This window comes from Oryza brachyantha, chromosome 2 (assembly GCF_000231095.2).
Source record: "Oryza brachyantha chromosome 2, ObraRS2, whole genome shotgun sequence".
NCBI classification, from domain to species: domain Eukaryota; kingdom Viridiplantae; phylum Streptophyta; class Magnoliopsida; order Poales; family Poaceae; genus Oryza; species Oryza brachyantha.
The window spans coordinates 17,038,746-17,059,191 of NC_023164.2; the positions used below are offsets into that span (position 1 = coordinate 17,038,746).

The window sequence follows — 20,446 nt, forward strand, 5'->3', positions numbered from 1 at the left end:
CCCCTTAGGGGGAGACCTACCTCCGGAGAGGGTTTTAAAGGGAGGGGATTCCACATGTGTTTGGGGATCCGTGGTCCAACACGTTAGTTACCGGTGACGGTGGGGGTGACACGCCGTTCACGCAGCTTCTGACCTGAAGGGGGACACTGTGGTAGTTTGAGTTTCTAAAGCTGCGACGATTAGGTTCGTCAACGCTTTGATCTCGCCTGCCATGCCCTCCGGTCAAGCCTATATATCCAGTTCATGGCTAGGCCTTTCATATAGGAGGTTCCACTGTAATATAATCTAACAATAAGTGAGTCCAGAACCTCTTGTATGAAGCCTTGGGACTCGCCCACCTACTCTTCTCGCCAACTCTCTTTTTTTCTTTATTTTTAGTTACCGAGAAAATTAATCTAATTCGCTAGACAAATTCCTTGTTCACAAGAGTTGCTTCCCTCATCAATTTCTTTGCTAAGTTATCCCTTGAGTGAGCTTGATCGCACGACGTGAGTATATGACGTGACATGTCTTGGTAGATTAAAATGAGCTAAACTGTATATAACTAATCGAGAAATTATAATGCAAATAATATGTTAAATACATATATTACTTGATGCAGTGCATCAAAAGAAAAAGGGATCCGTTCAACATTTATAATTAAGACAATAGCTCAGCTGTAGTATCAGTAAGTGACTGCATGACCGTAAAGCAATGTGCCATCATGCTACTAAGCGCGCGAGGCCCTCACCGGCGTGCTCACTAGTGGACTGCCTGAGCCGCCGGTAGTCCTCGTAGCTGAAATCCCTGAACCGGCGCGGCAGCTCGGCGCTCACGAACGCCTCCGGCGCGCGCACCATGTCGTCGCTGGGCGCCAGAAGGAAGATCGCGATCGAGATGCGCGGCATGCCCGCCACGCACCGCACCCGGTGCCTCACGTTGTGCAGCGTCCCGTTGCTCCACGCCTGCGCCCGCGCCAGACTCAGAACGCGAAACCAGACAAAGATAATAAGAGTAGGAGTTTGGGCAGAGACGTCAATGTAGTAAGTACCGTGGCGACGTCGCCGAGGTTGACGAGGAACGTGCCGTACAGGGGTTCGACGGGCGAGAACTCGCCGGTGACCGGGTCCGCCACGTCGAGGCCACCGACGCAGTCGTCCTCCTGGAGCACGGTGAGGAAGCCGGAGTCCGTGTGGATCTGCACGCCGGTCTTCCCCACCGTGTCCGGAGTGTAGTTGTACCTGTTGATACGGAACTGGCACGGCCAGTCCTGGAACGAGCAGTCCAGGCCGAGGCTCGACGCCAGCTTCGCCGCGATGTCCACGATCATCTCGTGCGTCTTCTCAGCGTAGCGCCTGATTGCCTCCCTGCCGCAGAATCGGAGTGACCACGTGCACTACAGTAACTTCGCGGCAAGAAGCACGGCGAGCGAAGGAAAGAAGCACAGCGAAGGCGGCGGCCCGATCTCTGGCGACCGTACCTGGCGTGCGGCGGCGCGTCGAGGCAGGAGCAGAAGGCGTCGACGTCGGCGGGGGACGCGGCGTCGTAGAGGCCGAACGCCTCGTACAGCGGGTTGGTGGCGCTCGGCGCCATGTAGCCGCTGCCGTGGATGACGTCGGCATTGCGGCGCTTGGCGTCGTCGGGGAGGTCGAACAGCGCGCGCACGGCGGCCCTCATGTCGGCCTGGAGCGCGCTCGCCACGCCGTGGCCGGACACCCGGAAGCAGCCCAGGCGCCGGGCCGCGTCGCGCATCCGCGCGGCCTCCTCAGGCGCCACGCCGGCGAGCCGCAGGTCGATCACCGGGATCTCCGCTGCGCGCGGCGTCGTCCCATGTCAGCGTCTTGCAGATGAGTTTTGTCGGGAGGAAAAAAGAACGGAATTATCGGCGCCGCATACTGACGACTTGACGAGCACTTACTCCGTAGCTAGCACCACTCGCTGTCTCACTCGGACTCTGGACGTGCACCGAATCGGCGTGCTCCAAATGCAGACGAGCACGAGTGGTCAGCTAGTGAAGGTTGCTTCTGTGCCTCCCAATCATCCCATGTCTGTTACGACATGCTAACGTGTTTCACGCTTTTGGTTTTCCACTTGGCCAAAAAGATGATGTACATCAAGAGACTTGAAACCGGACGATATGTCTTTCTAAACGGACAAAACGAATGATGGGAAAGGAACATTCAATGTGCAGACAGAGCAGAATGCATGGGGGCAGATAATGCAAGGGGTCAGGGAATAGACAACAATCATCCTATTCACCAGAAAAGAGCGAAATTGACATGAAAAGTTTCTAAACATGCTATACACGTATGCAGATTGTTAGTTACATTCATCTAGCTTGTGATGCGTACATTGAACAGCAGGGCAATGGCTCATATTGGTATTGAAATCTCATGTTTGTTCTAGGCAAAGGAACATCCATGGATGGTGTATAGTTCAGCTTTTCCAACTGTACTTAGACTGAAATATCTGCTTCTGTCCTCTGCACTATATGGTTATTCCATCTTGGATTTCTTGGTGAAAATATTAGTAGTTGACAAGCAGACAATTACTATCAACACCACGGCTATCCCAGAAACTACATAAAAAAAAAGAGTAACATATCAAGACAAACTATATCTGGCAAAAATAATTTGTAATAACATCATAAAGCAGGTACTGTTGAGAGTAACTGTCATGCACGAGAAAAGAAAAGATATCTAAAAAGTAGAGATCGATATAAAGAAATGGCTAAAAAAGGTGAGATATAGATATTAAGAGCATACCAGCAACTGTACCAAAGAATAACAGAGCAAGCCGGTATCGCACTACCCATGAAAGCTCTGTTTCGAGAGTGCAATGCTGATACGAATGCCCCTGTTTTTTAATGTCATGTGTGTTTGATAGCTCCAGTTCAGATATGGGAAACTCCACGTCACCAACAGAGTTTCCCTGTATATCTCTCAGATCGAGTTTAATCTTGGGAGGTACTGCATCCCAATGTATCTCGATTGCTCCAAAGTTTGGCTGACCTGATAGATGCAATAGCAAAACACCAATTGACAAGTTATATAAGTGAGACACATATCCAACAGAAATAAATTAGATGGACAATAGAATTCTTAATATTATATTTATATGTTTCATCATAAGATTTAATGGTTAACTGTAGCTTTTAGGGCAAAAAAAGGTGAAGCTGCTAATGGTAACTATGAACATTGTGTCAACATCAACAGACAAACCTATTACTCCAACGACTACAATAGAGTAGTATCATGTCACAATGTCATTAAAAGCAAGGCAATACTTAAAATATGCATCCTACATGATTCTCGTTTGTCTTAAAGAAAGGAAGGCTTGCCGTATGTGCATGATTTGTAACGGCAGTTAGGGCTGAAGACTCGCGTAGTGGTTGGTGTCAACAATGCCAGAAGTCTAAAGAGGGGTTGAAATACTGCTGGTACAGAGTTCTCGACAGATTGGGTAAGACCACTTGAGGTAATATCATACAATGGATATTGAGCCCCACAGTCGTAGCGAGAAATTTCTCCAAAATGAACATCACCGCTGATAAATAACACTCCATTTCTCTGCACAAAGTCACCGTATGTTCAAAAAAAAACATAAGATAGATATCCATTTTAGTTTTTTAGATGGTATTGTCTATTGATAGGCTGCAAAAAAGAGAGAATTTAACACAGCTATATAGAAGAGGAAAAGTCTAAACATTAAACTTCAAAACATACTACAAGAAAAAGGCACCTGCCTGTGCCACATATTACAAGAAAAGGGCCATCTGTGGTGATAAAAAACAATTGTTTCTAAAAATAATGCAGGAAGTACGCCAGCTACTACTAAATCAATGAATATCACTTTGGCACAGGTAAAGGAGAACTGATTTTTCAGTAAAGATCAGAATCAAGGAATAGCTTGTCTGCACAGGAAAGTAAAATAATCAACCTTACTGCTATCGATCAATCTAAACAGTCGTTCTCTTTCCCTTGGAAAACGTGCCCATGACTCCACATAGAATAAAGGTCCAGTGGTGGCAGATAGATTTGATATTACCTGCAGTGAAAGAAAATTGTATTATTCTAAAACAATTATATCACATCCAAGATGAAGAATCAACGCAAAATAAAACATATAAAGGTGAAAATAACATTATTAAAATTATTCACTTGAAAGAAACTATAGATTGAAGATTTTATTAAAAAATATCTATGTAACAGTGATAGATAACTTTAACTGGAAATTGGGATACTATTATCTTCCATGAGATTGTCCAAGGAGATGGCATCCAGCTTTGCAAGCCCCAGACAAGATAACACGTTTTAGCACATTAGCAGTTCTTTTATGTATGCTGTTAGTTTATGGAATTCACTATGATTACTCATTGTTCTCTGGCAGATCCATTTTTAGCCAGTGTTCTAGATCCATTATATTTCATAAACCTCATAAAAAGCACCAGAATTGACCCTTTGTTCATTTAGTACCAGGAAGAATATCTTACTTGTATTGATGATCCAATGATGGTGATCTCTGATCGAGGACCATGCAGCTCCCTCTCCAGCCATTGCCACTGAGGATCTCCCAGTATAGCTCCATCACTTAGGAGAGGGTCTCTGTGATATCTGGTGTCCAACAGAATTACCTACAGTAATGCCTGACTATCTTTTAATAAATGTAAAGTAACAATGTAACAGTGTCTCAACCAGTTTTGCAAATGGGTGAAACTTCTCAACTTATGTGGAACTTAATATATTTCTTGTAGTGCAGCATTATATTGATTTGAACTGAATAGTTTCACCCAACATTAAATGCGTATGTAAAGGAAAATAAACATTAACGAGAAACAAAAATATACATCTGTATTCAGTATTCACATGGTACCAAGTTGCTGTAAAACTTGATATCATATGGTATCACATCTTAAATGATGTTACGAATTCCATTTAAGGAGCTGAAACAACAAAAGAAAAAACTATTGATTAACAAGAAGTTGCAGCACAGGGCAGTTTGTAATGTGCAGCATTCATAGTGTTATCTAGGAGATTGATATGGAAAATTACTTGGTTGTGAATCATAAGATCAACAGGGAAAATGCCCCATATGGAAAGGAGCAGCAATACATTCATGCATGGGGATGCCCTGCTTGAACAAGGGGTTGCCAAGAAAACCAAAATTGGCAGCAAAATTGCACATGATATAATGGGCTATACCTTTACTCGTTTTCCTTCAGGGCCAAACATGTATGAGGTATAAACACCAGCTTGTTGCCTCCTAAAGAAACAAGGAAGAGAGCACTATGAGATTTCTGATGGTTTACAACAGAATGTATGCAGACCGATAAACCTGCATAGGAATGCTCAGATCTGTTGTAAAAGAAGAACAAGAAATATCAAAAAAAAATCTGAAGAATAAACACAATTGAGAATACCACAATATAAATAAATTTCTTCATAAAAAAACACTTTTTTTAAAAAAATTCAATACTAGCTCAAATATTCCCAGGTATATACCGTGAACTATCTCTAGCTTCATCCAAAAAATCTAATAGAAGCCTTTGATTGATCACTTTCCCACTAAACTCTTTTCCTGCATCGTTCAATCCATAATCATGATCATCCCATGTTCCAATGACCTGCAAAATTTAGCGAGTGGTAGTGACATAGTGTTTCCGACACCTAAAGTTTTAAAAATGGAATTGTCGAAACAAGAAGTGATACAATGTTGAAAAATCTCCATGAGTTTGGCTAATTGGCTGATACAGAAAATGTCTGAAACATGACAAAGAGTACAGTAATGAGCAAATTAATCGTGTGTCATTCATCATCAGTTGGAGATTATGGTCCTTTCTAGCAATTCCAATACGGCTGAAAGATCAGCTAGAATATTTTCCCTTAGATATACTTCTCCTATACTTGTATGGTCAACGTCATCCACTCATGGGAGAAATGACTACCTCTACCTACTTGTTTTGTTTGTAAAACACCAGCGACAATACACAGCAAAACAGGGCACAAGCTTTACGTACAAATAATATACATCGGCACTGAGGTTCAACGGGCAATTACAAATTAGCAATCTAACAATGCAGCGTAAAATGAGCAGCAGCGAATCTGACAGAAACACCAAGAGCTCACCTGAGCCCTCTCCCTGAGCTTGGCGTACCCTGGCTTGGCCTTGGCCATCTCGTATCGCCTCCGCAGCTCGTCCTCCGGTGACGGGTAGAACCGCGGCACGTTCCTCCATGGCCCCACCGTCCTCTCCTTCCCCCACGCCCGGAACGGCCTCTTGTTGTCGCCGTAGACGTTGTCCCCGAGCCAGATGAACACCTGCGGGTCGAACCCCACGACGGCCTCCCACACGGGCTGCACACCACAATTCGAAAAAGAAAAAAGAAAAATCCCATCAGACGGCCCCAATAGAGCGCTACCACCTGAGATCGAGACGTCCGAGAAGGGGGTGCATTTCGTCGAGCACCTGGGGCGCGCTCTGGTTGGCGCAGGAGCCGAAGGCGATCCTGGACACGACGGCGTCGCGGTCGGCGCGGAGGGAGCGGGAGAGGAGGAGGAGGAGGAGGAGGGGGAGGGGGAGGGGGAGCAGCGGCCGCGGGCAGGCTGCCATTGGCGGAGGCCGGGTCGGGCGGAGGAGGAGGACGGGTGGGGGATATTCCAGTTTCCAAGGAGTCGGATCCCGAGCGGCGTTGGGCGTTTGGTTAGTAGGAGGGAGGGAGGAGGGAGGGACGCGTGGTGCAACGGAGGGGGAGCGGGTGCCGCGCGGAGACTGGAGACGGAGACGGAGACGGGAGGAAGAAGCTCTTCTTGGAGAGGTGAGAAGAGTGGTCGGTTTTGTTCTCTTATTGTTTTTTTTTAATAATAATACGGTGGAACTGAACTGTGTGGAAATTCTGACTCATACGTAATGTTATCTTTTGGTATATTAAAAGAAAAAATAAATATCATATTTACAAACGAAAAATAATTTACGAGTAAAACCTTTTTATATGTATTAAAAGCCATAACTAGAAATAAACAGTAACAATAAATCAACTTTAAATTTAAGTTTGAAAATTCATAACTTTGGCTTATAAGCGTAATCAAAAACCAAAAGACAAGGAGTTGACATTCTTAGCGAGATTCTAATCGAACTTTTAATAGATTTACTTATTTCATAAGACATAAATTTATCTACATAAAATGAACAGCTATAGCATCGTGAAATGGAGCAGAGAGCACAAACGTAAAAATGAGTAACTTCGGCGTACAAGTATATAAACATGTATTAACCATCGTCTTCAGTCCTCTGACAGATCTATAAGCCAACGATGCTATGCTTGCACCCTAAGATTGATGTTGTCATTACATCATCGTCAACCCTGATAGACAACCCTACCTAGGTTATCATCGATGATCTCATGAATACTTGAGACATCGATAAAGGAGATAGAATAAGAATAAAAATTCTACCTAGGTTATCATCGATGATCTCACGAATACTTGAGACATCAATAAAGGAGATAGAATAAGAATAAAAATTCTATACAAGGGTAACTTCATAAACATATGAAAAATTAAACGGTTCTACTTGACATATTAAAAACTCATAGAAAATTTATCCAAGAAAACCTAAAACTTATTTGAGAAGGACGAGGATCCTGTTAGCGAGGACATTTAACAAGAGGAAAGATGACAAAGACCAAAATATAGAAGCAGCAGTTGTGGGCCTCCGTAGGTACAAGTCATGAGCGTCATATGTTTATTTTTCATTCACCGAACCCATATCAATATGAACAAAGAGTATAATACACTTTGCTTTATCAAATACCATTGCGCTTGTTCTCCACTTTAGCTAGCTATGATGGAATTGTTTCCTAGTTTTACAAACTCTAGTGCAATAAGTGCTAAAAATGAATATACTTTAGCAGAAAAAAGAGGTGTAAAAATAAAGTTGTTTTAGGAGAGAGGTAGTAAGTATCACCAGAAAATTTGTTGGAAGTCATTTCATTAATTATCCTAATGTGAAATACTACGTATATAAGAAACTTTACATAATTTTAGCTTCCTGGTACTGTCACATTGGGCTTTGGCACCAAGAGGTGAGAGCTGAGGAGCCTTGATTCTGAAGAAGCTCTTGCCTTTTTCTCACGTTTTATTGACAAGCCTCATCAAAAGTGAAATCTGGCAAAAAAAAAAAAAAAAGAGTTGCACTTGTGATTGGAATAAAGCCACTTCGTAAAGATGTCGCAAAGAAAGCTGCGAGATGCAAAAAGCATCACGCTGTTGTGAAGCTCAAGGTTTTTCTATCCAAAATTGTCCTCGTTAACCTTTACACTTAATTGACGGTTTCTGGAACATTGACTTGTGAGCTCCGTATAAACGATTTTTAAGCCGAAGGTCAGAACTCAGATACAGAATTGCTGGAACACTTACAAGTAAAATTGAACTGATTCAAAAGATAAAATTGTCGGCACAATCTATATTTCTTCACTTGTCACCGAAATAAACCCATCCTAAGCTACATCATCAACAATCTTAAGTCATTTGATCATGCTACATATTAATATCAAGAAAAAAAAATTATGCGCATATGAGTTTTTCCTTGATCCATTCTAGACCCCTCAATTTTGCTTGGGCTCTTGCATATGCCCGAGTTTCTGTTTTCATGATCTCTTTGCCTATTCCGTTAGTCTACCGTTTTCTTTTCTAAAATAACTCTATTACCCCCTCTTCATACTTATGTATAATCTATTTTTAAAACATAAATATCAACTTTGCTTTATAACAAAATCAAATTGGACATAATTATTTGATGCCAAATTTGGAAAAACATTCAAATTTTTCAAGCAAATTTTCAAAAATGATTAAATCCATACAGGAGTTCCATTGAGAAATTGAAACACATAATCACTTTTATTTCGTTTAACTTTGGTGAAAATATTGTCCTAATTTGATCAAATTTGGCATGAAATTTATTTAAAACTTTAAATCAGTTTTGAAATCTATTTTTAGATTCTACCCTATCTGGTTTTTAAATTCTACATTAGCTTATAGTGACATGAAAAGATTTTAGAGTTCATAGCTAGATCTTAGAGCAGATACAATAGCAGGCTATAAGCCAGCAGTAAGTATATTTTAAAAAGATAAGAGGATAGAGAGAAGAGAGATGGACTACTAATTTATAGCCAGCTGCACACAGGCTCCAAAACAAAATATATGTATGACATGTGAGACCATGTATTGATATTTGGTTGGAAGATAAATTAAAGCTAGTAATTGGCTGTACTATTGACCTTGCCGGCTATATAATTGCAGTAGCTTCGGTAGACAGCAACTAGGCTATGTCTGTTCCTCTTTCGAGGGACAGCAAAAACGATTCGCATTTGCTGCATCTGATTCCAAGGCATTTGCTATGATCTACCAGCCATTCCAGGTTCAGCAAAATAAGAGTAATTATTTGCTGTTTGTATAAAGTAGAGCGTTAAAATGCAAGCCTGCAACTGAATATAGCTAAGATCTTTATATTATATATAGTCAGAAACCCAGGGCATTTTCAGCACAAGTTACTAAGGCATCTTATCTACATGTTAACCACACAAATAACGTCAGCGCATGCTCCGTCACCTTGTAATCATAAGGGAATCGGGATCCTTGCAAACTTATCGGAGCATTTTACCTTCCGATGCATGTGTAAAGCAAGGTTCTCATTATCAATGACGCTTTCACATAAGTGTCATTCAAAATCAAGATGTCACATATTCACCACATACATACGGTTAGGGCACGAATAGATCACATAGGCTGTTTCAAACATGTGAGAGAGATCAGGTCTTATACACATCGAGGACTGTTGGCCATGGAGCGTCCAATTTCCTTCGAACGTTAGCAGTGAAAAGGCAAGCACATCAACATCAATACAACCTATAATCTGCCCGAAGTCATGAGAAAGTTGCCTTCCATCCTGCGAAATTTCATGACACTGAAATAAGAGGTATGCAAACTAAATAAGGGAATTGGCACTAAGATCCTTGTAAGTTGGAGTATCAAATCATGCCATTTTTTGTGAAAAAAGGAATATAACGAATCTTTGAAAAACATATAGGGTAAATTGAACTTGTCACGTGGGTACAGTGTAGCACATGAACTTGTAGAACACTTGTTTTTATGCACGAACCAAAGCCAAATGGTTCAGCAATGCTAATTTTACCAAGTTGGATGCTGATTAGGACGTGACATAAACACTCACATTGGCGCAAGGCTTTTCCTGATAGCTACCTCCCTCCGTTTCATATTGTAAGACATTTTAACTATGTCTAGATTAATCTATATATCAATGTATGTTGTTTATATATATGTCTAGATTCATTAGCGTATATATGAATATAGAGAATGTTAAAAGTCTTACATTGTAAAACGAAGTAGTAAAAGACAAGGTATCAAGTAACTAATCCCCTGTTGTAGGAACTAATTATTTAGGTAATATGCATTATTAGGATAAACCCTTCCCTAATCTGCTGTTAGGGTACCACGTGCCATAATACGCTGGGAGTTGCAATGAATCAAGAAAATCTCATTGCCTTTTTCTTCAGAATATGGATGACACATGTACAAGTATGTAAACTAGAGAATATGAATGCTGGTTGACAATCTCTTACCTTCATTTTTTATAGTACGGAGATCTGCTAGATGGCGCATTGTTGGCCTCCCATGAGGGCAATTCCAAGGGGACCGCAGTCCTGTTAAATTCTTAAGTATCTGAAGTGCAAAAGAAAAATACCCTACCGAATTAGATTCATAAGTATCTGAAGTGAAAATGTGAGAGGGCTTCATTAAGTTGGATTCTTAAGTATCTGGAGTTTAGATACAAAAGGGACTCATTGATAATCTATACTATTCCATCCGTTTCACAACGTAAGACTTTCCAGTTTTTCCTAGATTCATGTGAATCATAATAAATCTATACACACACACACAAATTATAATATTCATCAATGGATGAATCTAGCCAAGGCTAAAAAGTCTTACAATATGCAATAGAGGTAGTACTATAAAAGAGAGTAGTGGTGGTAGGTGCTGAATCTACCATCCACCACCCCACCAACTCCCCAAATGCAAACATGTGGGACCACTCACCATTCTCTCTTAGAAAAACTTGACAACAAAAACCTCTAGTTAGTTGTAAATTTCAAAATAGATTCTCTATGTTCCCATGTGATCGCTTTAATTTTGTAATAACGTACAAACATTTACTAGCATAAAAGAATATTTGTTTCTAGGGAGCAGTGAGCACGAGCACTGACCACAACTATATCATTATACTATATTTCTGAAAAGATAGAAACCATACAAGGTTTGTCTTCTTCTAAAGGAGCTCATACGGAAGTTGCTTATCAAAAGCTTATTTGCTCAAAAATAATTTAATCTGTGATTACCTTCTTCATCTCAGCTTTTGTCAATGGATCACCTATCATAGTAGACATTCGGCAAGCCCTTGAAGCCAACATAGCACGAACCCTCGAAGGGCAAATAGAATCAGTTCTATCGAGCTTGTAACTGCTGATTATTGAACAGTCACCTTGACTGTCAGCAAGCATGGAGATTAACTCCTTCACATCTACATCAAGGAAAATTAGAATTAAACTACTTTTCGACACACATGCAATGTACATTTCAGGAATAAGAATAAGTGATACCTTGAGCACCAAATGTAATATTCTTACTGAATGGAACAGCTTTTATAAAAAAGCGGTTGCAAGGTGAAGCATGCACATCTTCTGCTAAAACAAAACCATTTTTTCTGAGAGATAAAAGAATCATGTAAGTAAAGCTTTTGCTCAGTCAATTGTCAAATATTATTGAGTGTGAAGAAAATACACCGTGCATGATTCCAGTTGTTATGCACTAAATGCAAAACAATTGGCCGACAGACCTGATAAGTACAGAGTAGTGGACAGGAGTTATAGGAGCCTGCAAATGCAATACCTGATAGTGCTCATGTTCATAGAAACGATAACTTCTTCCTCTGGTGACAGTTCTAGTCTCAGTGGTCTGTATTTGAATACAATCAGATATACCCCCCACAGTAGTACAGTACCAGATAAATACTTTAAAAGAAGTAATAATAGACCTGATTTCAACATTCTGAATACAACAAAACACCCTACCATCATTTATAGGTACCGAACGAGTTCAATGTATCAAAATAACAGATGGAAATTACAAGTTTTGCTTACTCACTGAAGGAGTGGCTGTATGTTTAAAGTTGTTGACTGTGAAAGGTTCTCAAAGTTGTACTTCTCATCAGCAGCATGCTAGTAAAAAAACAAGAACATCAATCACCAGATATGACTACATGATATATCTTGCAAGCTGCAACCCAGATATCCAGAGGTTTATGCAATAAAATTACATCATTAAATAGAATATGTGTACAGACTGTAGAGAGATACCTGATCTACAATAAATAGGTCATGGTCCAGCTTTCCAATGATAAAACCAAGATTAAACTGCCCAACAACCTGTAGGTGTACTAGTTATTTAGCGCTCTAAAAACTTCTTCAGCAAAGTATTGTAAATAGAATCCATACAACAATTCCCTTTTCTAATATTTTGTCCTATTTTAGTACACTGAAATTACACCACTCAAGTAAATAAGCAAACATTTACAATAAAAAAATTGGACAAAGATTATCCATGTTTTGTGAGGAACTAGTAAGAATGACAAGACATATGGTACTTGGTTGGGCCATGAACAGAAGCAAGCTATCAAAAGCACCCTCATCAAAAAACGGTTATATAACTGGTTTTACACACACACACAAGTGTATGTGTGTGTCAGTACGGCTTTAATTTCATGATTGCCAAAAGTCACTGTGATTCCACCCAAGCACTGGGCCAGAGTATATAACTATAAAATACTATCTCCATTTCATAACGTAAGATGTTTGACTTTTTAGTTGTAACGTTTGACCATTTGTCTTATTTAAAAATTTAGTACAAAACCACAAATATAAAAAATAACAAGTCGTGCTTAAAGTTCTTTTATAATAAAGTAAGTCACAAGCAAAATAAATGATATTTTCATAATTTTTTGAATAAGACAAATAATTAAACATTGCAAGCAAAAAAGTCAAACATCTTACATTATGAAACGGAGGCTTACACTCTAGAAAACCAAAAGGAGAACACTCACACAAGGCAAATAAACCACATTATGACCTAGATAACAAGTGGTCATTCATTGACGGTATATCAACAGTATAATCTCACATGGAACCCTAGAAAAATGATAATATTCAAAATGTGGAATTAAGTCAGGCACCTCCATTTCTCCAAAGTCATCTTTACTGAAAAATCTGTCTAACTCACTAGTGGCTGCAGCTAAAGATTTCGATTTCCCCTCCTCATTATCTGGTACATTATTATCCAGTGTCGCAGCTTTATAACACCTAGGTAGGAAAAATAAACTAGTCATTCAGAGACTAGAAAACCCAACTCCTGGTGAAAATTTAACTTGTCTACAAAAACAGTTAAGTGCTACCTTGTTGTTTTCTCAGGAAAACACCCTTTATTTGTATGTGATATCATAAAACTATGCTTTCTTCTTCTTCTAAGGTCAGCAAGTGTAAATTTCATAACCGGAAAAGATAAGGATCCAGAATGTATTGCATTGCCATGACCATCAGGATGAGCATCATGCACAGAAATAATTGTCAATTCATTTTGGGGCTCCACTTCTGAACATCTACCAGGAGAACCACACTTGGAATGGCGTCGATCATGTTGTTTATCCTGCAACGAATGAAGCATTTCATTTTGCAGTTGATCTCATCATCAGATATTCAAACATTATTGTTCTCTTTTCTTTGAACTGGAACCATGCCCAATCACAAGCTATAATATCAGAAAAGGCCACTCCACAAACAATGTGTGCATAATCCAAAATTAAAAACAGGTTGTGAAAATTGCTAGGACTAGATTGAAGGTACCTTATTTAGTGACAACAGTTGAGAAATTCACCATTAACTTCTTTAAAAGATATGATCACAAGGCATACACTTAGCAATAATGTCAAGAAACAATCAGTCAAGGCAAATAAAGCAAGAGAAGTTAAAAAAAAAGATTATGGAAATATTATAATCTCCTAGAGAAATATAATGAAGAAACTTGTAGGATTCAATCCAAAAACTTCTACCTTACCGCTTCAGATTCTGTAGTGTGAACATCAGATGGATGCAAGTGAGGCACCTCATCAGTACGAGAAAAAATATTAGGTGGTTCCAAATACTGTGGTGAGTCTTCTGTTGTCTCGGGTACAAAAGATTGCGGAGAATGGTGCCGCAAAGGATTTGTTCCTTGAGGTGTGTTAACAATATTAGATATACTTGAGGTTAGTGTATCTGGTGCATTTGCTCCTAGTTCTGTTCTCCTCACTTGCTCCAAGCATGTTTCCCTTCTCAGCACTGGAGCTTCAGAAATAAGATTGCAACTATCTTCATGTTTCCTTTTATTTTGTGATAGAAAGTTCATGATAGAAGGTTGAACAGTACTTGAAGGAGAGGACTTTGTAGCAAGCCCTGTTCTAACTTGATTTGCTCGTGTTAGATAGCCTTTTACTTGTGTGGGCATTTTTTCTGGTTGCTTATGCCGATAGGCCGAAAGCCAAGCAGATCTATCAACCTGAGCAGGTGGGCCTCTTGGCAAGGGACTCACATCTCTGGGTTTAGATCCAGTGGCTACTGTTTCTGTTACTGAAGAAGTCACTTTCTGATTCTCTGGTGCAACCTCGTCATCACTATCTGTTTCATCCATGTGATCGTCATTTTCAGTAGCTGAAACATTCTCCTTTTCTATTAAACACATGTTTTCATCAGACCCACCAATGGCTGGATCCATTTCCTTTTCAGGATCTTCAATGTTGTTGATGGAGAAACTGCATTGTTGAGGGCAGTACATATTCTCAATACCTTCACGTAAAGATAGCAAAATGGTCTGCTCGGATGAGAAGAAAATTTTTCTCTTATCAGGCGCAACATTCACATCATAAGATGTGGTTGGAATACAGAAATTCAATACAGCCACAGGGTATTGCTTGGCGTTTGAGCTTCTGTATAGCTCATTAACAAGTTTGGAGACCTTTGGCACATCGACAGGTCTGCCATTAACATAGAAGAACTGTCTATCCCCTGAATTGCGACCGCTACCAGGTCCAGGTTTGGAAAGAAAGCCATCAACTTGGCAGCCTTCTGAGATTGTCACATTGAAGGGCTGTAGGCACTTGAAAGTGTTCGAACCAAATACGGTAATGATATTGTCTTTCAGTGAACTACTCCCTTGAGTTCTAAGCACCGCCATTTTAGAATTCTTGCCGGTGGTATTTGTGCAAACTAATCTGACCCCTTTGGAAATCAAGGCATAGGCCTAATAAAGGAAAGACATGATATTTAGTATGTTGAGATGATGGAAAGTAAAGGAAAAAAAACACAGCTTTTAACAGAAGCATAACTAAACATGCCTAGAGTAAAACAGTGGAGAAGTATGACAGACATGTATATTGTGTAATATCCGGAATAGACTAGGTTCGACATACAACAACTTTACAGAAAGAAATCGCCTGCAAAAAAAAAACATGGACAGTAAGATGAGCAATCTCACATTCAGCAAGGAGATCACTTTCCCGTACTCCTTCCGAATGTTCCTCCTGAACTCCTTGCTCCGAACAGGCAGCGTGGAGAACAATTTCTCGACGGTCACGGCCGTCCCGACCGGCCGCGCCATCTTGCTCTCGCCGGTCACCAAGCCCGAGTGCGCGAACTCCAGGCGCGTCCCGACCTGCTCGTCCTTGGTCCTCGTCTCAACCGTCAGCTTCCCCAGCGCGCAGAGCGAGCTGAGCGCCTCCCCACGGAACCCGAAGGTGGCGACGGAGCTGAGGTCGCCGAAATCCGAGATCTTGGAGGTGTGGTGCTTCAGAGCAAGCGCCTGGTCATGGCGACGAGAGGGGGCATGGTCAGCAGCTAATCCAACCACAGGAGCAAGGCAGCAGCGAGAGGGTGGGAGGAGGGTTTGTATGGGGGGTGCCTGGAAATTGCTCGGCGCGATGCCGGTGCCGTTGTCGGAGACGGTGAAGGAGTCCTCGCCGTAGCCGCGGAGGGTGACCTCGACGGTGGTGGCGCCGGCGTCGAGGCTGTTCTCGACGAGCTCCTTGACGGCGGAGGAGAGGTCGAAGATGACCTGACCGGAGCAAATCCGGTGCACCGCGGACCTCCCGATCGGCCGTATCGCCGGCGACGAGCCGCCCCCCATGCTCCTCCTCCCTTCCCCCGCCTAAAACCCTACAAAACCACCCAGCACCGCACGGGGGCGGAGGTTTCTCCTCTCCCTCGTCTCCGATGGCAGTGGTGCTTCAGCTGGGACTGGGCCCTGGATGCGGTGGCCCGTGATCCGGCCCACCTGCTTAAGCTGGGCTTGGGCCCTGGATGCGGTGTGTGATCCGGCCCGGTCGCCACGTCTACAAGCCACGATGCGGTCGGGGCGTCGGGCGCGTGGCCACCTGCCGAGCCGTTTCGTTTCCCCGCGGGGTAGGAAAGGAAGAGGAGCCGCGGCCGCCGCCGCCGCCGGGTCACATGGACCTGCATCCATGGAGGGGCTTTTTTGACCACGCGGCCGCCGTCCAGTCCAGGGAAAGGCAGAAAACGTGCCGGTTTTGCGTTCGCTTCGGTCGATTCTGCACCCCACACCCACCTCCACCCCCTCCGGTGTGTACGATTTGCGTGACGAGGGCGTGTACGATTTGATTATTTGGCATCGCTACGTAACTTTGTTTAATAATTTGTCATCTTACACGTTAGAGCAGGTATAATGCAGACTATAAATCGACTAAATAGTAACATGGAGAAAAGAGTGGAGAGGAAAGAGAAGAAGCAGACTATAAACTTATAGCTAGCTTGAGCACAAGAATACGTGTGGGTCTTACATTAATAATGAAAATAATAATGAAAAGTCAATTACTACGAGTGGACTAAGAAAAAACAATAAAGAGTTTATAGCTAACTTATTATTCTTATTCTTGCTCTTATAGATACAAAGACGAATTGTCACGCATACAAATCACGGTTTAGCGAGCCGCTTTTATCATATTGATATCTAATTTTTTTCATTGCACACTTTCTATATGATTAAACCGTGCACCGTACCATTAAGTCAAGAAATAATCTGATGTAAAAGAATATGACACGTAAGTAAATGTCTATGCTCAAAACTATTTCATAATAATAATAATAATAATAATAATAATAATAAAGTTTTTTTTCTCACATGCAATTAGCTTGAATTAAAAATAACGGCATGTTAGAGCTATGTGGTACCGATTTCTCACACTATTCCATACTAGCTTTTACTGTTATTTCTCTATATTTTTTTTAGAAATACACCTAAAATCTAGGCACCAGAGGGAACCTATTGCGACCGTCCTTCTTTCTTTGGTCACAAGAAATACAGAGCATGCTCGACGAAACAAAAGAAAAAACGTTTCTTTTTCATTCAAGTGGGGAAATAACAAACCAGCAACAAGTTGGAGGCATGCGAAAAGGAATCCAAATCATACACGGATACTAAACGAATTCCGGAATTCGTCGAGGACCTGGAACAAACAAGCCGGGTCCTATATAGCAACAAGAAGGAAGTGCAAACAAGAGAAAAAAATAGTTGAGGAAGAAAAGGCAAAAAGAAGAAAAAAGAAAGAAAGAAGAACAGAGCGCGCAAAGGAAGCGAGGAATCGCCGAAGGGGAGGGAGGGAAAGCGGCGGCGAAGCAAATGGCGGAGACGCCGAGCAAGGCTGAATCCATGAGGAAGTGGGTCGTGGACCACAAGCTACGAGCCGTGGGTAAATATCTCCTGGATCTTTTTTTTTCTCCCTGGGATTTTCATCTTCTCCGCGCGGATCTGCTATTTTTCGTTGTTTCTGATGTGTCGATTGCTACCTGAGTCGCCCCCAATCCATGCGCCTTCTGAATATGAGTTCATCTGATTTCCTTTATCTGATTTAGTTTAATCTCACTGCGGAAAATTTTTGTATGCTGTTTCCCTTTCCCCAAAATTTTTAGATTAGTTTTGCCTCTTGTTCCGGATGTTTTCTAACCTTTGCGTTGCTTGTGTGGGGGAAAGGTTGCCTGTGGCTTACTGGGATCAGCAGCTCGATTGCGTACAACTGGTCGAGGCCCAATATGAAGACTAGCGTCAAGATCATCCATGCAAGGTCTGTGCCTTTTTTCAATTACCTTGCCTCCATGTCCAGGCTATGGTGTGGTGTCTCATCGTAATTATGAGTATAACTTGAGGACACATCTTGATATCACGACAAGAAAGAATGATTTTGAACTTTGCCACGATGCCTGAAAGATTGTTTTTGAGCAGTGCCAAATTGAGAAGGTTGATTAAACATAAACATGATTGTAGTATCCATGTGATTGTTCCCCACAAAACCTTTTAGGGTTGAATCTGCGCAGAGCTACGAAGTGACTCAAGCAACTCACGTTTCAACCAAAACCAGACACGATTGCTCTACATGATTCATTGAGCTTTACTTCTATTGAACTGTACATAATGTACTAGCTTTTATTGTTAGAATTGGAACTGGAAACAAGTGGTTATAAAGCGTGCAACCCTAGATGTATCAAAGCATGTGGGATTTCACAGTCCATTGGACTGTAGTTTGCCGTTTATTAAAAGAGCTGTTTTTTAAAATTTTACAATGATTCCACCAGACAAGTAGATTTATAAGGATGCACCATTATTAATCTGGTGAAATATCTGTTTGTATCGGTTGTGCATTCAACAGTGAATGGCTTAGATTAACCCCATGAATACCATTCTGCAGGAAACTAGACATTAAGTGTATACTTATCTAGTTATCTACGTTACTTGATAGTGTGCCTAGTTGGCATATAGAATTATATGAGTAAATATTGCTTGTAATTATTGTTTTAGATTGTTGCTAGCTGTATGAAGTAATTAATGCATCCTTTTGTCACTAAAATTACAAGGATGCATCATTATTTATCATGGACTGGTTTCTTAAGATTCCTTGTTCTTCAAATTTATTGGGTCTTTGGTGTGCTACTTTGATCACTATTTTTCTATTAGAATACAATGATAGTGTCCGACAAAATTATAATATTGTAAGAGTATTTATAAAGAAAACTCTACCCATATGATCTTTATGGTTTTAAACTAAACATTTTGAGAGCTATTGATGATCAACGTTTCAAAAGTTTAACCAAATAAAGTCAATGGTATCATATATTTAAACACCGAGGAAGTACCTTTGTTATTTGTGACTTTGTGCACCACTGCGCCTACATACATTTGGTGATGCTAGTGCATCTGATCCAGTAAGTCAAAACTAGATCAGCAGATATGCAGAGTCCAATTCCGTATGTAGCTGTATGTTTTTCTTTTACTCTTTTTGGGTCCGATTAGATGGATGTACAAGACAAAGTTTACCGCCATGTGTGATTTGTCTTATTTTTGAAGGGTTTACTGACTATTGTAGAGACCAGAAGGTTAGAATTCTAAGCTGTTATTTTTCAACGTGTCTGTATCAGTGCTATTACAACCTCCTTTTTAAAGTTGAGCAATGCACAACATTGTGTAAAAAATCCTAGAAGTTTCTCTTTTCCGTAGTAGCTGTTAAATATGGTTCTACCTTAACACCATCTAATACATTAGTAGCAGTATCTGATACTTTCGATCTGAATGCCTGTAGATTTCTTGTATGCAGGCAGTTTACATACGCTAAACTTCATTCCAAATGACTGCCCTTGAGTTATGACTCAAAGTCAAATCATGCTACAATTTGATAACCCACATACTTAATAGAACTGTTGATGTTGCAGGTTGCATGCTCAAGCCCTAACTTTAGCTGCGTTAGTCGGATCTGCAATGGTGGAGTACTATGACCAGAAGTATGGCACATCTGGACCGAAGGTGGACAAATACACAAGCCAATACCTGGCACATTCGCATAAAGATTAAGTTCTTTATATTCACCGTTACATGGCGGGTATTTTAGGTTTCATTTTGGGGTGAGCTCCCCATGATGATTCTTTTGTCTCCTTAACTACAAACTGAAACTTGCCAGGAAATTCCTGAGCAACGAGGGTGTAATACAGAGTTGATCTCCATATATCAATCTCAGATTGCGATATGTAACCTCACTTTGCTGACAATCTTGATATTATTATTTTCCAATGAAGAAAAGGGAGAGTTCCTATATTGCATGTTTCTGCAGTTGAATCTGCCGTAATAAGACAAAGCCCATGGATTTTTGTTCTTACTGTTGTAGTGCAGGAGCATTACTCATGTACTATCTCTGTTTTATCTCTGTTTTATAATGTATTTTATAATGTAAGATATTTAACTATTTTGGTTATAACGTTTGATTATTCGTTTTATTCAAAATTTACTATAAATATAAAAAATGACAAGTC

The 20,446-nt window shown here is 40.9% G+C and overlaps 4 protein-coding genes across 9 annotated transcripts; 1 reads left to right on the plus strand and 3 right to left on the minus strand.

The window, feature by feature from the left end:
• Positions 1-569: 569 nt before the first annotated feature.
• Positions 570-2,355, minus strand: LOC102718905 (2-oxoglutarate-dependent dioxygenase DAO-like). The gene is made up of 4 exons (XM_015833706.2): positions 2,331-2,355; positions 1,460-1,790; positions 1,031-1,346; positions 570-944 (listed from the first exon to the last, which is right to left on the minus strand). Exons 1-4 carry the CDS (start codon positions 2,353-2,355, stop codon positions 702-704), a joined length of 915 nt encoding a protein of 304 aa, XP_015689192.2. The 3' UTR covers positions 570-701.
• On the minus strand, positions 2,087-6,707 carry LOC102712963. The gene is made up of 9 exons (XM_006647377.3): positions 6,445-6,707; positions 6,105-6,332; positions 5,481-5,602; positions 5,181-5,241; positions 4,472-4,612; positions 3,919-4,026; positions 3,320-3,548; positions 2,745-2,990; positions 2,087-2,557 (listed from the first exon to the last, which is right to left on the minus strand). Exons 1-9 carry the CDS (start codon positions 6,586-6,588, stop codon positions 2,475-2,477), a joined length of 1,362 nt encoding a protein of 453 aa, XP_006647440.2. The 5' UTR covers positions 6,589-6,707; the 3' UTR covers positions 2,087-2,474.
• Positions 6,708-9,476: 2,769 nt separating this feature from the next.
• On the minus strand, positions 9,477-16,336 carry LOC102713241 (DNA mismatch repair protein PMS1). Of its 6 annotated transcripts, XM_040521034.1 has the most exons (13): positions 16,038-16,336; positions 15,615-15,938; positions 14,160-15,380; positions 13,501-13,751; positions 13,282-13,408; positions 12,410-12,478; positions 12,198-12,271; positions 12,088-12,120; positions 11,943-12,008; positions 11,654-11,757; positions 11,393-11,574; positions 10,616-10,715; positions 9,477-9,921 (listed from the first exon to the last, which is right to left on the minus strand). In XM_040521034.1, exons 1-13 carry the CDS (start codon positions 16,260-16,262, stop codon positions 9,899-9,901), a joined length of 2,799 nt encoding a protein of 932 aa, XP_040376968.1. In that variant the 5' UTR covers positions 16,263-16,336; the 3' UTR covers positions 9,477-9,898. The 6 variants fall into 6 exon arrangements, with proteins under 6 accessions (XP_040376968.1, XP_006647441.1, XP_040376970.1 ...); XM_006647378.3 differs by lacking the exon at positions 12,088-12,120; XM_040521037.1 differs by lacking the exons at positions 9,477-9,921; positions 10,616-10,715; positions 11,393-11,574; positions 11,654-11,757 and having other exon boundaries at positions 11,977-12,008; positions 12,194-12,271.
• Positions 16,337-17,509: 1,173 nt separating this feature from the next.
• LOC102713519 lies at positions 17,510-20,233 on the plus strand. The gene is made up of 3 exons (XM_006647379.3): positions 17,510-17,841; positions 18,123-18,213; positions 19,853-20,233. Exons 1-3 carry the CDS (start codon positions 17,772-17,774, stop codon positions 19,989-19,991), a joined length of 300 nt encoding a protein of 99 aa, XP_006647442.1. The 5' UTR covers positions 17,510-17,771; the 3' UTR covers positions 19,992-20,233.
• The last annotated feature ends 213 nt before the right edge of the window (positions 20,234-20,446 follow it).